The 17,783-nt window shown below is 34.5% G+C and overlaps 1 protein-coding gene across 1 annotated transcript in view; it reads left to right on the top strand.

The window, feature by feature from the left end:
- LOC114332819 (epithelial discoidin domain-containing receptor 1-like) overlaps positions 1–17,783 on the top strand; it is a 442,381-nt gene that overhangs the window by 416,477 nt on the left and 8,121 nt on the right. Inside the window, exons 5-12 of the mRNA XM_050662058.1 lie at positions 5,015–5,249; positions 6,252–6,615; positions 7,602–7,754; positions 8,576–8,833; positions 10,594–10,754; positions 10,934–11,056; positions 12,416–12,525; positions 12,850–13,290. Of these exons, the coding sequence (XP_050518015.1) occupies positions 5,015–5,249; positions 6,252–6,615; positions 7,602–7,754; positions 8,576–8,833; positions 10,594–10,754; positions 10,934–11,056; positions 12,416–12,525; positions 12,850–13,290 (1,845 nt within the window). The remainder of the gene's footprint in view (positions 1–5,014; positions 5,250–6,251; positions 6,616–7,601; positions 7,755–8,575; positions 8,834–10,593; positions 10,755–10,933; positions 11,057–12,415; positions 12,526–12,849; positions 13,291–17,783) is intronic.

The following is a 17,783-nucleotide window of genomic DNA, read 5'->3' on the forward strand; positions in this document are numbered from 1 at the left end:
ACACTACATGATAATTGAATGATTTATGCACATGTTCATACAATTTTTTTCTCTCATATTTGTATCAACTTTAAATTTTTGGATTGACCATTTGCAATAGTGGTTCAAATTATTCGGTAGTTGGTCCAAGTTGACTTGGACCAAGTACACTTGGATGCAACTTGGATCGTGTCAACCCGCTTTAAATCCGTGCTTTCTAAAATTTACGAGACAAACACACGACAAATGAACAGATCAATTTTTTTAGACTTCTCGTTGTTTTAAATAGATGTCGCTACTGCGTCCACTAGCAAATTATTTCGTGTAATTTTGCTTACTAGACAGTTGGTTTTCGTTTTGATTCAGAGCAGACCACAGGCCGTTCTGAAGATCCCCAAGAGGGTGAAACGTACGTAAACGGATGGTGGTTGTCTCTGAAACAGAATGAAATATTTAAGTCTTTCATTAAAAAGATTATTTATTTATATATACACAATCGGTTTAAAACGTCCTCCGACGTCTTCCGATGCCCAATCTCCATGCATCTCTATCTTCCCAAAGGTCTTCGTCTAAACCTCTCTCTCGGATCTCTCTGTCTATTCCTTCTCCCCAGCTCTTTCTGGGTCGGCCTCTTTTCCTCTTTCCATGTGGTGACCAATCTAGAATCTGTTTGGGCAGACGGTGTTTTGGCATTCTCTCCACATGTCCATACCACTTTAGTTGTTGTACTCTTCGACAACGTATGTGTGACTTCCATAATCTCTCGTATACGTTCGTTATTAATTCTTTCGAGTTATGATTTTTCTGCGGCACGTCTCTAGTAGTCCATCTCCGTGGCTTGTAGTGTTCTTTTAGTAGTTGTCTTTAACTGCCACACGTCACTTCCATACCTTACTACAGTAGGAAAAATGAAAGAATACCCATGAACGAACATATAAAACACGCTGTATTTTCCTGTCACCGTGCCATACAAAAAATTGGCCAGCGCAAGTACATGTAATAATTATTATTACATGTACTTGCGCTGGGCAATTTTCTTTGTGACATGGTGACAGGAAAATACAGCGTGTTTTATATGTTCGTTCATGGGTATTCTTTCATTTCTCCGACTGTATGCTCTTTATAATAGTTTTGTATATTCGGTGTTTATTTTTTTTTTTTTGATATATGTTGATCCCAAATAATACTATTTAGTTGAGATATGGCCCTTCTACCTTGAATGTTGTTCTGAAGCTATTTTCTTGTGGCATTTTTATAATCAAGTATATTCAAATGGGAAATAAGCCACAATTTTACCTAAAAATGATTTTATTAACGTTTCGACGCCCAAGTCGGGTGTCGTTGTCAAAATATAAAATAATATTAAATAAACAAAAATGTTGTTGCTTAGTAAAAAATTCTTCTAATAATTTATTTAATCTGACTCATTTATATCGGCAATTCAGACACGTATTATACATTTTAAAGTAGACGACTTTAAAAATGATATTGCCAATATTGATGAGTTGCGTTCCTGGGACGACTTTACTAAAAGATAGTTCATTCGATTACATGAAATCAATCCCAACTCAAGAATAGCCGCCACAAAAAATCATAGCATGTGATCTGTCTTTAAAAAGACAACCAAATGCAACGGTGGTACTGAAATTCTCGCGTTAGAGATTCCATAGTAAATCACGAGGGAAAACCAGGAAAAATCTCGTGATACTATCCCGACATCGCAAGTATTTGGGTTTACATTTAGTTTACTCTCAAAACTAATACCAAATTCTGACTTGATATTTTAAATTTTAAATAATACTAAAATACTAAATATGTACTAACTCGATATGTTACTGATTTACTAATTGTGGTATTTTCTTTCTATTGACTTCCTCCTTTAGTATGGGTAACCACATCCTACTGCATTCTACCGAGGAATTTGCGACACAATTGGTTTCATTTAGCATAATTAGAGCCGCTTCTTTGATTTTTCTCTTTTTACTATCTGCTTCTTTTAGGAAATATTATTATAGAAATATATAAATAAATAATTTTTTAAAATGTATAATACGTGTCTGAATTGCCGATATAAATGAGTCAGATTAAATAAATTATTAGAAGAATTTTTTACTAAGCAACAACATTTTTGTTTATTTAATATTATTTTGTATTTTGACAACGACACCCGACTTGGGCGTCGAAACGTTAATAAAATCATTTTTAGGTAAAATTGTGGCTTATTTCCCATTTGAATCTACCTTGAATGTTTCGGTTTTTGAAGTGAAAACTTCTTTAGGGACGTTGTGCGATTTTTGGATAGGGGAAAAAGCATCGAATTCGCGACCGTCATCGCGACCGTCATTGCGACCGTCATCGCTTATGCTAGATATTATTTGTATGTATAATATATAACATGTATAGAAGTATTTAAATTTAAAATAAATGTAAAACTATTTTAGGATGGAGAAAAAAGATTTATTTCGCGACCGTCATAGCGACCGTCATCTCTTCGACGAAATAAATTTTGTACGTATCTATATTATGTGTATCTATACATAAATTGTATAGAATTATTTAAATTTAAAATAAATGTAAAACCTATTTTTGGATAGGGAAAAAGGATTTATTTCACGACCGTCATCGCGACCGTCATCTCTTCGGCGAAATTAATTTTGTGCGTATATGCATTGAAGTGAAAACTTCTTTAGGGACGTTGTGCACTTTTTAGATGGGAAAAAGTAATTGGCGACCGTCATTGCGACCGTCATCGCTTCGAAGAAATAAATTTTTGTAGTGAAAACTTCTTGAGCGTCGTTGTGCACTTTTTGGATGGGGAAAAAGTATCATATTAGCGACCGTCATCGGTTCTACGAAATAAATTTTTAAAGTGAAAAGTTCTTTAGGGACCTTGTGCACTTTTTAGATAGGGAAAAATATTGAATTAGTGAACGTCATCGCGACCGTCATCGCTTCGGCAAAATAAATTTTTAAAGTGAAAACTTCTTTTGGGGACGTTGTGCACTTTTTAGATGGGGAAGAAGTATTAAATTATCGATGTCATCGCGACCGTCATCGCTTCGATGAAATAAATTTTTGAAGTTAAAACTTCTTGAGGGACGTTGTGCACTTTTTGCATGTGGAAAATTATTAAATTAGCGACCTTCATCGCTTCGACGAAATCAATTTTTGAAGTGAAAACTTCTTTAGGGACGTTGTGCACTTTTTGGATGGGGAACATTATTAAATTAGCGACCATCATCGCTTCGACGAAATAAATTTTTGAAGTGAAAACTTTTTTAGGGACGTTGTGCACTTTTTGGATGGGGGAAAAGTATTAAGGACCGTAATCGCTTCGACGAAATAAATATTTGAAGTGAAACTTATTTAGGGACGTTGTGCACTTTTTCGATGTAAAAAAGTATTAAATTAGCGACAATCATCGCTTCGATGAAATAAATTTTTGAATTGAAAATTTCTTTAGCGACGTTGTGCACTTCTTGGATGGGGAAAAAGTATTGAATTTGCGACCGTCATCACTTCGCTGAAATAAATTTTGTACATATTTATATAAATTATGTGTATGTATACAAAAATAGCATAGGGTATACGCATCGCGTATATCGTATATGATATAGGTATAGCACTTCTTTTAGGATGGGGTAAAAGCATTGAGCTCGTAATTTATATAGGTACTATAAGAAGTTTTCACTTCTGTCGGCACTCCCACGAGTGCCTTAAAATTTTTTTTATAGCCTGATCTGAGTTGCCGTCGTCCGTGATTTCTACTCCCAAATAAGAATATTTATTGTTGTACTTAATGTGTTGTCCGTCGTTTAAAACTAGATTCTGTTCGTTGCCACCGATGTTCATGTACATTGTTTTATCTATGTTAACTTCTAATCCCCATTTTGTGTATTCTTTGATTAATTTTCGAGTCATTTATTCCAGATCGTCATATTCGTTAGCAATCACAATTTGATCATCAGCAAAACATAGAGTGTACAGTACAGGTTGTTATTATTTAATTTTATACCCATGCCGCTGCACTTCCCCTTCCAAAGTTTTAATGCTTGTTCCAGATATACCTATTTTAAAAAGTGTCGGCGCTAGGCAGCATCCCTGCTTCAGTCCTTTGTCTACTACAAAACCTTTGGAAACATTCGTTCCTATTTTAACTTTGGCGTTGGCGTTATCATATAGTTTTTCCACTGCTGTTATGAGATTTGAGTTGATGTTCGTTTGTCTTAGAGTGTTCCATAACTTATTGTGGGGATGCTATCGTAGGCCTTTTTAAGATCAACAAACAAAAAGTGGGCTTCTTGATCTACAGCAACCTTTTTTCTATAAGTTGAGTGATACAAAAAAGGTGGTCTATGGTCGATCTACCAGCTCTAAAACCCGCCTGTTCTTCTGCCTCCATATCAGTGTATTCTCTTTCTATTCTATTTTTGACCATTTTCCCATAGATTTTACTAATGGTACTAGTAACTGCTATTATAATTGTCGAAATATTGTTTGTTTCCTTTTTATGTAAAGTTGAAATGGTAGAGGTTTTAAATTCGGCTGGAACCTCTACTTTGTTTATGCAGTTTTGAAAGAGTATTGTCAGGTGCTCATATAGTTTTTCAGTTCCATATTTTTTTAGTTCTAAGGGTAATTGCCAGGTCCGGGTGCTTTTTTGTTTTTGAATAAAGTACAGATATCCTTTACTTCCTTTTTCGTGATTCTTATAGGAGATGCTTCAACGCGTATGTTTTGGTTATTTTCTTTTATTTTGAATTCCACTCGATCTTCTTGTAACAGTTTACTGAAGTATATGTCCCATGTTTCTAACGAAATTGGTAAGATTAAATATTTTTTCTTGTCGTTGGTCCTAAGAGATTTAATAAGTTTCCAACTTTCTGTACTTCTGGTTCTTCTTATGTACGTATTTATTTTTTGACAGTTTTGATCCAAGGATTCATTTTTTTTCTGTCATGTCGTTTGTCTCACTTTTTATTTATAATTATTTATCACTATTATCACTATTTATTTATAATTATTCTATTTTCAGATATGATGGCGAATGGGATGGCAACAATCTAAGAGAAGGTCTTGGTCAGCTTACCGATGGCAAGTTTGGCCACGATGACTTCAAAACCGACTTCTACGACGGGCAGACGTGGGTCGGGTGGAAGAACGAAACCAGACACAACAAGCCCGTCGAAATAGTAGCTGAATTTGATAGAGTTAGGGAATTTTCCGCTGTACATATTTATTGCAATAACCAGTTTACCAAAGAAGTTCAGGTAAGCAAAATTATTCTATAACTTTTTATCAGATAATATTTTTATTAGTAGGTGCGAAATATAAATAATTCTCCTCGTAGTATTCTTCTCTGTTTCAAATTTCTACTCTTCGGAATTCTTATCCATTGCTTGTCCACGACTTGCTTGATATCATCTGTCTACCTCTTCTGCGGTCTGCGTACTCCTCGCCTGTTCTCTCTTGGTCTGCAGTTTGTTAATCTCTGTGTCCATTTTTTGGGATTATCTCGGGCAACATGCCCGACCCATTGCCACTTGAGCCTTGCTATACGTTCTGCGACATCAGTAATCTTTGTTCTTTCACAAATGTCCACACTTCGAATCCTGTCTCTCAAACTAATCCCTAGCATGTCTCTCTTCATCGCTTTTTTGGTTGTACTGGGCTGTTCTAAGGGTTTCTTTGTAAAGCCCATGGTCTCCAGTTCATATGTAGTTACAGGTGAGATACATTTGTCGTAAACTATACGTTTTAGAGATGTTAGTATATCTCTATTCTTCAAAATAAAGCTTAACTTTAAGACAAAAGCTACCCAAGACAATAATTGTATGCGTCTTTTTATTTCAACTATTTGGTTTTCTTTGCCCATTTTAATGGTATGTCCAAAATATATGTAGTGGTCTACATTTTCAAGATTGACGTTGTCAATAACAAGATTAATTTGTAAATTGCTCATTATTTTTGTTTTCTGAAGGTTCATTTTGAGACGTATTTTATTTCAGTGCTGGTTTAATTCCTTCAACATTTGCTACAGTTCCTTGATATATGTACTAAATAATCCTATGTCATCCGCAAACCTCAAATGACTCAAACGTACACCATCAATGTTTAGACTATCTTCCTCCCAGTCAAGCTGTTTGAATACATTTTCACATACTTTGGTGAAATAGTATCACCTTGTCTAATACCTCGTAGTATTATAAATGTTAAATATTTTAGGAATCTTTTTATAGATCGTCTAACTATTGTTTTTGTTTTTTTTTTAGGTATTTTCTATGGCCAAAGTTGTTTTTAGCATAGGAGGCAAACACTTCGGCAGAGGTGAGCCCATCACGTACGAATACATCGAAGACCGAATATTCGAAAACTCCAGAAACGTATCCATAAAACTGCACCATCGAGTCGGCAGATTCGTCAAACTGCGCCTATATTTCGCATCAAAATGGATTTTAATTAGTGAGATTTCTTTTGATTCTGTTGTCGCCCACGGAAACTACAGCGTCGAGCCTGAGCCCAGCACAGCAAAACCGGAAGTGGATCTGCCTGATGACGACAAACACGATCACAAAATTGAAATTCCGGTCCCCAATGAAATCAATGAACCGACGATAATAGCTATTATACTGATAGGTGCGTATTATGGTTGCAAGGTAATAGTGTAATCCATAAAGAGGCTTTTGAATACCTAATGGGAATGGTAGATTTATGGAAATATCAAAAGACTCACTGTTTAATATCGAATACGAATTTTTCTGGCGGTAGTTTATGTTGATACACTGCTAAATTAATTAAGGAATATTTTTAAAAGTCAACAGACTAAAATATTCACTTGTAACACACACAGACACTAGTATTTCTGCAATTATTATACACAATACAGTAAAACTAATGTCTTCTGGATATTAGTTTTTAGAAGGGTTTTCGCGGTGTATCTCGTAAACTAGCAAGTCTACAATTGTACATAAAATTCTATTGAACATTATTTGTAGCAAATTTGAAACAATAATTACTTACTCAGCGGATAATGACTTTTGGGTGAAAGGGAAATATACGGATTTTTAAAACTTGTGGCCAGTTGAAACAATAGGAATCGATTAGTCTACGAAGCAACTAAACTTTGACCAGTAAGACTGAATGACAATGGAGATTTAAAAGGAGTAAGCAATAACCTGTTCGTTTGCGGACGGCTACTCTTGTTTTGGCTGGATAGCAAGGTCGTGGAATCGGATTCTTTTAGGCAGATAAGAAACTAGCTACTAAAGTCAAAGAAATGCTTACAGAAATGTCCTTAGTAAATGGAAAATAAAAAAATTCTTACATATGTCAAAATCGACTTTAGCTTTCTGTTTCCAATACAAGTTTTCTATGATACCTAGCTCTGTACCATCAATGTTTTTGATTTTTAATGTTCCATGTTGTACCTTATCGAAAGCCTTTTTGTACTCGATGATAGGCACATAACTATCTTGTTGGTCGTAGCATTTTTAGATAAGTACGTTTAAACCAAAAAGTGCCTCACATGTACAAAACTACTCATTTTATTAGTATTGTTTAATAGTTTTTGAAGATGAATAAGATTTAAACACAACAGTAATATTTTTAATTTTATGTTGTAGGCCTAATCCTGGCAATACTCATTATCGGAGCTTTCGTGTTGCTCATATATAGATTTAGAAACAGGAAATTCTTTCGAAGTCCTAATTCGTCTAACATCGGCTTTCCCAACAATACGATACCTCACCTTCAGCCAGAATCAGTGTATGGTAAGTGTAAGTATACCAATATTTTATTATATACTGCTTTTACCATTAATATCTCTGTATGTATGTATTAAATATAGTAATTAGCATCACAATAACGGATCTTCAACAGTATGAAATAACAAAGTAAATAATCTGGGAAGACGAAGCTGGATTGGAAAAAATAACGAAAGTATCAGAAAGGAGTTAAAACAAGTGGAGTAACCAATAGAGAAAATAAAACTAAACTCTTATGCATTCATGACCAACTGGTACATTAATCTTTATCGTCTCACGTATTGTGTTTTGTATCTTACCGGGCTCGTAGAGACTTCTCATATTCTAATGCTTGATAACTAGAGTTCGCTGGATAACGGCCTGGAAAGCCCTGTGTCCAAAGCTTGCTGTCCACAAAATGTAATCCACAGAATCAAATCTTTATAACAGCAGTGAGCGGGGCATTTAGCGCGAAGAACTGACCATAGATGGTCAAGTAGAATTGTACTGCGATATCCAAGAGACATCCAGAGACCAAAACGACGTCCAAACATGGGACTGTGACATAAAGAAATAATGAGGTACAACTGGCACAGAGAAGCGAATACCAGACAATCGTGGCAGAGATGAAAAACAACTATGTAAGGGAGCCTGCACCTGCACCATAATTGTTGGTAGAATAGAGAATGATCAGGATAATGACGATAATATACATAAGGAACGCAAGAGAAGAAAAAAATAATGGATCATAGCACTAAAATATAAAATGTCAAGGACTTTATTTCTGGATTATATATTACTGATACTTCTTAAGATCGATTTCAAAATTGTAACTCTTCTTTTTAATTGCGTAGGTCTGAGTGAAAAAGGTAGCTCCATCGAAGCTTACGGAGTAACAGAAATCGACGACTATCGAATGAGTCACGGAACAATGAAGTCTAGTCTTAGATCAACCCTTCCATTACCTCACCCTGGCAATATATCCGAAAGCAACGAATATCAAGAACCATATCAAGCGATGAAATTTGCTCCTTACTACAGCTATAGTCCTGTAGTCATGGAAATGCAGAATACCATCCAGGGTACGATGAAGAAGTACCCTATTGCAGCAGGTAAGAAAAAATAATGATGGCATGATACACACATGAATATTCTTCTATATAACTTGTAGCTCAAACCACTAATCATTTCTGCAACATTTTTTTTAATATTTTAATTTTTAATTTCGAAATTTTTAATTTTTAATTTTTAATTTTTAATTTTTAATTTTTAATTTTTAATTTTTAATTTTTAATTTTTAATTTCTTTCAACACACCACCGATACGCTAATGTATCTATGCGCTCTGATATCTTTTTTTTTTGCCTTTTTTGCTTTCGTGAATTCGCGAAGGCGTAACGCGATTTTTGTCGCAACTTAAGAAATCTAATTGTAAAAAGATTTCAACCCTCTCGCTCCGCGGGTATTTAGATACCAAAGCCTCCGAATTAGACACTTTATACTTTCTTCGTCGAACCTCTTTCTCCTCCTCCTCCTCCTCCTCCTCCTAAGTGCCTTCTCGATTGAAGTTGGCGATCAATATGACAAATGTCTGTCTGTTCTGGGCTTGATGAAATGTCTTTCTAAATTAATAGATTTCAAAAGGTTAGAAAGTTGGCATATTCGCTAGCTGGTAATTTTCGGAATTAGAGAGAAAGGGGCCATATGTCACTATTACTTTCTTAGGATGGCTGTAAATTTCCTGAATGTAATACAGATACTTTTGGTATGATTCTCTTCAGGGTCAGACCTACTTCACTCTAGCGAGTCTATTCGATTTTGTTAAGTACAGTAATCGCACTATAGTAGGTATAGTTTTTCTACTTAGAGATAAATAATAGTGATACGAATTCTATATCAATCTCTAAGATAAATACCTATTTATTCTTAGTAATAGCTCATTTTCATCAGTTAGAATCAGTGAGTTTTCAAGCAGTGTTATTCATTTTACCTTAAAAAATTTGATCTTGATCTATGAAAAGCTAGTTTCGAACCCATGACTCGCTCTCCACCAACCATCTAGCTGCCGTTCGCAGTATATCCATAGGTGACCTTTCTAGCAAAATCCAAAAAGGATTGCATATTGATATAAACTAATAAATTATTCACTATTATATGCTCCTGTGTCTGTATTCGTGTTCAGCAACCCCAAAAACCTATAACTAATCCGTTTGAATTAATGTATTATCAAAGACCCTCGAAACTCTAGGAGCCCCTTTCATTGATGTTGGAAACCAGGTGCTCCGGGAGTCGGTTCTGGTGGCATATTCGTGTTTAGCGACCTCAAAAAACCCTCCAGTAATTCATTTGCATCAATTAAATGCCGAAAACCATCGAAACTCTAAAAGATGACGTCGCTTGCAGTGGCCCTGGCCACCAAGTCCTCCGGAGGTCAATTCTGATGGCATATTCGTGTTTAGCGATCCCAAAAACCCATGAGTGATCTAATTATATCAATTTAATGCCGAAAACCCTCGAAACTCTAGAAGATGACGTCCGTTGAAGGTCAAGGTCAAAGTAAAGGTCGCCATTGGATAAGCCAGGGAAAAATCCTAGACTACTAGTACTTTTCCTTGATCCAAACTTCTACATGTTGCCAGATAACCAGTAACTCAGGGAATTGGAATACCCAGTAAATTTTATAATTTTCCGAGTTTGTGCCTCTATATCTTGAAAATACTTCATACGATTGAGTTGTGCCCATGAGAACTTTTTATCAGGATGCTTCAAAGAGTATTTTCCCAAAGTATGAACGAAATCCACTGGGACCTAATTTCCATAAGGTTTGTGCGGAGTACTTTATTGTTATTCTAAATTTTGTTCTTATTTTTTAGATAACTATGACTATGTCATCCCAGAAGGAAGCAATTTACCGTTGCTCTCAGAGTCCGAGCAGAACACTTTACCTGTTTCAAGAAGCAGGCTCAACAGTGTAACATCGAAGGGGCCACGAATGTCCATAAAAAGTACCCATAATGATGATAGAGGAAGACAGGTACGTTTTGTTTTATATTTTTAAAATTTTTTTGGTTGATTTATATTGTTCAGTGTAGTTTTTAGCAACAACACAACTCTATACACTTACTTTTCATATTATAAACCATTTTTTCTTCTTGGTTTTTATGTTTTGGTTGTTTTTTCGTTATATTTTATTAATAATATGGTCGCTTGTAGTCTCCAACCCAACAAGAAGCTATTACAGCATTAAGAAAAAGATTGGATGGTACTACAATTATGGAATTCCCTAGGCATCGACTTAGAATGTTGTCCAAATTGTCTGAAGGGGCTTTTGGAACGGTAAATACTTTTCTTCTTCTAAATTATTAAAAATAAAATTGAAATCAACACTAAAAATGATTAGGGTGTGAGACTATTGCATGTAAATACGTTTAGAGCCCCGCAAGATTTTAATTTTACAAATAAAAAATGAGTTTAATTATTTGGCCTTTAATTATTTGGTCTTTTACCTCTTCTTCGATATTGTTGTCGACTAATAGATTAATTCCCAGATATTTGAAAGTCATTACTTGTTGTATAATTTGATTGTCTAACTTCAATTTGCATCTTATTGGTTCTTTGGCAATTACTAACCTTTTTGTTTTTTGGACTGATATTTTCTTATTAATTTCTTTTGCGTTAATGTTGAACACGTGCAATAATATTTGTAGGTCGTCTTCGCACTCTGCTACTAACACGGTGTCATCAGCGTAACAGAGTATTTTTATCTCTCTATTGCCCATTTTGTATCCTCTTTTTCTTTACTTGTTTTATTATTGCATCCAACATTATTTTAAACAGTAGAGGGCTTAGTGAATCTCCTTGCCTGATTCCTGTGTTTGTTTCTATGGGTTCTGTTATTATTCCATTGACTCTCATTTCTGTTTTATTTCTTACATATATGTTTTATATCAGTTTTATGATATCCAGTGGTAATTTTTTGTCATATAGTAGGTGTATTACATCTTTTAATTGGATTCTCTCAAACGCTTTCTCTAGGTCTATGAAACAGAAAAAGGCTGGTATGATATATTCTAACGATTTCTCCGCTATTTGCCTTATCACAAAAACTGCATCGTTACATGATCTTCCACTTCAAAATCCATGTTGTTCATCCAATATATTTATGCACGTCATTATTTTCTCCATAAGTATTTTTGTTGTGAGTTTCAGTATAGTGCTCAGTAAATTAATCCCTCTATAGTTACTGGGGTTTGACCTATCACCTTTCTTAAATAACGCTATCATTTGAGTGGTTCTCCATTCTTCTGGAATTCTTCCTGTATTTATTATTTCACTTATAAGGATATTCAGTTCTTTGTGAAGTCTATCTCCACCGCATTTTAAAAGTTCATTAGCAATTCTTTGTGGAGCTTTCGACTTCCTGTCTGGAGTCTTCATCAGAACCTAGTCCGGTGTCTCTACCACCAAAGTTGGTAAATCACGTCAATACTATACTATGGTCACTACATACTGCCAATCAGTTACTAAAGAAGAAACAAATAACATGGGACATATATGGGATACATACAACTACGAGTAATAAAAAGATGAATAGTGAAGAAAATTTTTGCCTCTATATTGTTGTCAAAATACAGTCTTTGGCATATAAGTTTTTTTTGTTTAATCTGGTCATGTTTAATCGTGTGATTTCTTTAGGTTTATATCGCTGAAGCAGACGGAATAAACGAATTCTCTTCAAACATGTCTACTGAAACCAGATTAGTAGCTATCAAGTTTTTAGGAGAAACAGCTACGGATAAGGAAAGGTGAGATTATTTTATTTGTTGTTAAATATTAGAGTATAGTTTTATTTAACTCTCAAAGCTGATACGAACGAAAGAGGAATAATATTTCAAAGTATATTTGATGAAAAAAAAACTTATTTTGAATTTTAATTTTTGCTATTTTGCAGCTTTGACTGCTAATAAACCTTATCTTTATATCCTAAAAAACCTAAATCTAAATGGGAATCATAACCTAATAAGAACAGGGTTATACATTTTGACCGAATTTTTTCAAAATTATCAAACAGTAAAAAATATTCTGTAGATGTATTAGTAGTTTCAACGTTTTGATTAATTATTTTGCAGGAAAGACTTCTACCGTGATGTCCGAATACTAGCAGCCTTAGAAGACCCGAACATAGCTAGAGTTCTCGGCGTCTGCAGCCAAGACGAACCACTGTGCGTGATAATGGAGTACCTCGACCACGGAGACCTCTGCCAGTTCTTAAGGACGCACGTAGCAGCCTCCAACACGTCCACCTTACCGTACGGACTTAAGTCGCTGTCATTCGACTGCCTTCTCTACATGGGAGTGCAAGTCGCCTCCGGGATGCACTATTTAGAAACTTTAAATTTCGTCCACAGAGACCTGGCGACGAGGAATTGTTTGATAGGAAAGGGTTACCAGATTAAAATTTGTGACTTCGGTACATACAACGAACTCTATATTAGTGATTATTATAAGGTTGACGGCAATACGCCGTTGCCGATTAGATGGATGGCTTGGGAAAGTGTTTATCAGACTAGGTAAGTACTACTATAAAACTTAACAAAAACGTATGCAGAGTTTACCGATATGTTCCGTTGGTGGTTTACGGAAACAATTAAATGAAATTATAATAAGTGTAAGACAACGAACAATAATATATATATATATATATATATATATATATATATATATATATATATATATATATATATATATATATATATATATTTATTTTTGGTTAAAAAGGCGTGCTTATATCTCGTAAGAGGGTTTGTTATTCTTTGCGGGGCGAGGGTTTGTGTCAGACTGCCTGTGGATGAACTAAAAACATTAGTTTTACATTTTTTTGGTTTTTAAAGAAGTTGAAGACTGATTTATGGGCATAAGGAGGCTGGCCCTTTACCGTCGCGTAATCTATTATGGAATTTGCGTTTCCCATACATAAACTGAACAGGCCATCAACATCTCGTGTTTTAAAAGCTGAGAAGACATTTTATCTGAATACTGATATATTTCGTTTCTTAAAATTTAACAGACCCTTTATGCATATGGTTTGTGAATTTTAAAATGGGACGTATTATTTCATTTTGAAAAAGTTATTAAAAATTAAAATTAGCAAAATAGTAATTGAAGCGTGTCGCCACAGATATATTGGTAAAACAAAATTAAATATACCCACAGACAGGTACAGGACATATTTATTATATGGCTTTTTCTTGCAACTGCTTGAAAAAATGTCGTTGTGTGGTAAATTAAGTCTTAACTGAATAATCGTAAACACATCATATTTTATTAAACTTCTTATTATAATAGGCGAGTCCTTTACAGCTGGTACCATTTCTCGCATACTAATTTCCATCCTTTTCTGTTGAAGCATTATTCAGTTTTTAAATCTCTGGCGATTACTGCATCGTCAACATCTTCTCTCCAAGACCGTCTTGGTCTACCTGTTTTCTTTTAGTGGGCGGAGTCTATTTTTCTGTTATTTTTGGCTATCTATTTTCAGGTATTCTTTTCAAGTGTTAATACCAGTTTAGTATTCTGTCTAACGTCTAATGAGTCGGAAACATCATCTCCGATAGCTCATTTCCACGGCTCTAATTTTTTATTTGTTTCTTTGATTTATTTCCCCGAGTTCGGCGCAGTACAACAGAATACTTTATATTAATGTTTATAATTTCTTCTTTTATTGTCTTTTGTTATTTTATTATTCCCCAATAGTCCGTGTAACTGTCTAGTGTCTGATCTTGCTTGGCCAATCCAGGAATATATTCCTTGGTTACTGCCTGCGTTTGATGTTATTTGTACTCCCAAGTATTTGAAGGTTTGGTTTGATTTTATAGTTCCCATTTCAATTTGTAGGTTTTCTGGTTTTTCTCCTGCAACTAAGTACTTGATTTCTTGTATATTACTTGTGAGGCCCCACTAGGTGTACTCATCTTCCAGTTATAATAGAATAGAATAGAAATATGCTTTATTGTCACTGAAAATTATACAATTTTATGGACAAAGCTTAACATAGAGTCACGAAAAAGATATACATAACAATAACAAATACAATTTTATAAAATTAGATAAATCGTCAATAAAAAAAATATAAACAAGTTAAAAAAGTGGAAGTAAAAAAAACAAAAACCAATATATTGCAAAATTACTATAAATTGCAAAATTGAACATACAACATAATATAATAAAACACAAACAAAGGAACTAATAAGTTTAAGCTGCTGTATGTGACACCCAAATATAGATAAATACACTTTAGTTACTTGTACATTACTGTGATTTCTTAGTCGTTAAGAAACTCTTCCACTGAATAATATGGTATTTTAGATAAATGAGCTTTTGTCATTTTACGGAACTTGAGAAAGGATGTTGCAGATTTGAGTTGTAAAGGGATATGGTTGTATAGTTTTTTTGCGGAATATAGTATAGATTTCTTTACTAACTCAGAAGACGGGATCGGTAAATAGACATCAAAAGTTGAATTTCTGGTGGAGTAGTCATGATGAGGCCTTGCTGGAAAGACATGCATGTGTTTACGAATTAAACAAACAGTTTCTAAAATATATAAAGATGGAAGGGTTAAAATTTCGTGAGCTTTAAAGTAACTTCTGCAATGGGTTGTTCTTCTGAGGCCAAACAGATATCTTATTGCTCTTTTTTGTAATTTGAAAATAACATCAAATTGGGCAGCTGTACTAGACCCCCAAAAAGGAAGACCTTATCGAAGATGAGACTCGAATAAAGAAAAATATGTTATTTTAGAAGATGCTAAATTGAGTTCCTTCGAAACAGACCTTATGGCATAGCAGGCTGAGGTGAGTTTCTTACTTAACAAATCGATATGAACGGACCATTTGAGGTTGCTGTCTAAAAGAATACCAAGAAATTTTACAGAATCAACGGTAGAGATCTGGCTGCTATTCACAAGCAGGAGTTGAAGGGCACCTTTATATGATAATGCTACCGTTTTATCCACGTTAAAGGAGAGTAAATTAGAGTCAGACCAGGTTTTTATCGTAAGAAGATCAGAAGTTATAGTTGCATGAAGAGTTGCAATAGTTAAGTTGCTCCAAGTGATACTGGTATCATCAGCAAAAAGAAAAATTTTTTCATCGATTTTTAAATTAGTGATGTCATTTATAAAGATAAGGAAAAGTAGAGGACCCAATACTGAACCTTGTGGTACTCCACATACAATTTTTTTGAGACTAGAGTCAGTATCATTTGCTCTAACCAGTTGTTTCCTATTATCTAAGTAAGATTTAAACCAATGCAAAGAAATACCTCGAATTCCATAGAAATTAAGTTTTTTAATTAAAATATTGTGATTTACACAATCAAAAGCTTTGGAATAGTCACAGAAAACAGTGGCAGTATAAAGATTATTGTTTAGTGCTTGGTAAACCTCGTGAAGTACAGAAAACATGGCATCAGTTGTACATTTATTAGTTAAAAAGCCGAACTGATTTTGTGATAAAATATTGTTATCAAAGAGAAAGGACATAAGTCGGATTTTTATGAGCCTCTCATTAATTTTGGAGAGTACCGGTAGTAGGGCAATAGGTCTATAGTTGCAGGCATTAGATTTTTCGCCACCTTTATGAAGAGGAATAATAATGGCTGTCTTTAGGCACTCTGGAAATTTACCGTTTTCAAAGGAATCATTAATTAGTGACACGAGGAGTTCTAACACATTATCTGTGAGATTTGAGAAGATTTTTATGGATAGTCCATCAGTACTACAAGATGATTTGCTTTTGATACTATTGATCGTTTGGATCAATTCAGATTTATAGATTGGTCTTATAAAGAATGAATTCGAGACAATTTCTGAATTAGGGAGATAGGAAATGGGATCTTGTTGAGACTGAATAGTTGATGTTATATTTTTACTCACGTTAATGAAGTATTCGTTTAGATTTTCAGGGTTTGGAAGGGCAAATGTTTGAGCTGCGTGGGTATATTTCGAAGATCGTTTATTATGGACCAAGTTTCTTTTGCAACACTTTTGGAGCTTCCCAGACGATTTTGATATGAGGCTTTTTAGCTGATTTGATGAGTTTTAGGTATGTGACTCTGTAATTGGTGAAATATTGAGTGACAGAGACGTTGGTAGTAAATTTCTTGATATAAAGTAGTGAACGCATATTTTTTGCTGATATGCGGATACCTTTGGTAGTCCAGGGTTTGCGACGTTTTGGCTTAATCGTAATTAAAGGAAATGCCTTATTGAAGATACAGACAAGCTTCTCCAAAAAATCACTGAAATTATAGTCCACGTCCGTAGAAGGAAAATGCCAGTCAGAAGTTAAACATAAATTTTGGAATTTATGAAAATTCCGAGCGGAAAAAATCCTACATAAACGTCGGGTTTTCGAGGAGGGTTTGCTGAAGATGTTAAATTTCGTATATACTGCTTCATGATCCAATAGTTCCGCATTAATAACTGTAGAGCAGACATCAAGGGGTGAGAAATCGGAGACAATATAATCAATTATGGTAGATGTAGTTTTTGTAATCCTTGTAGGAGAATTAACGTGTATTGAGAGACCATATGATTCAAACATGTTGACCAAGAACATTTGGGTAGCACAAGCAGCAGCATAATTTATTTTGAAGTCTCCGCATAGAATTTTTCTGCTTTTGTGAGGCAAGTCATCTAACAAATTTAGCAGGTTCTGAAAAAATAGTTCCACGGAAGAGTCAGGTGATCTATAGATGCAACTAATGTAAAGATTAAGATTTTTATTAAAAACTAAGGAAAATTCAAAGAAGGCTTTATTCAACAAAAAGTCATATTTTGTTATCAGAGAAAAATCATTGTTTGCAGAAAGAATTAGGGTGCCTCCATGAGCTGAGTTTGGACGATCATACCTAGCAATTGTGGTATATTTCTCTACAAAAAAAGGCTCGTTGACTTCAAGCCAGTGTTCTGTAACACAGCAACTATCTGGGGAAATCCTAATTCCCCTAGAAACAAAAATAATTCGTCAGTTTTATTTCTTATAGAACGAATATTACGAGT

This window comes from Diabrotica virgifera, chromosome 9 (assembly GCF_917563875.1).
Source record: "Diabrotica virgifera virgifera chromosome 9, PGI_DIABVI_V3a".
Classification (NCBI taxonomy): Eukaryota; Metazoa; Arthropoda; class Insecta; order Coleoptera; family Chrysomelidae; genus Diabrotica; species Diabrotica virgifera.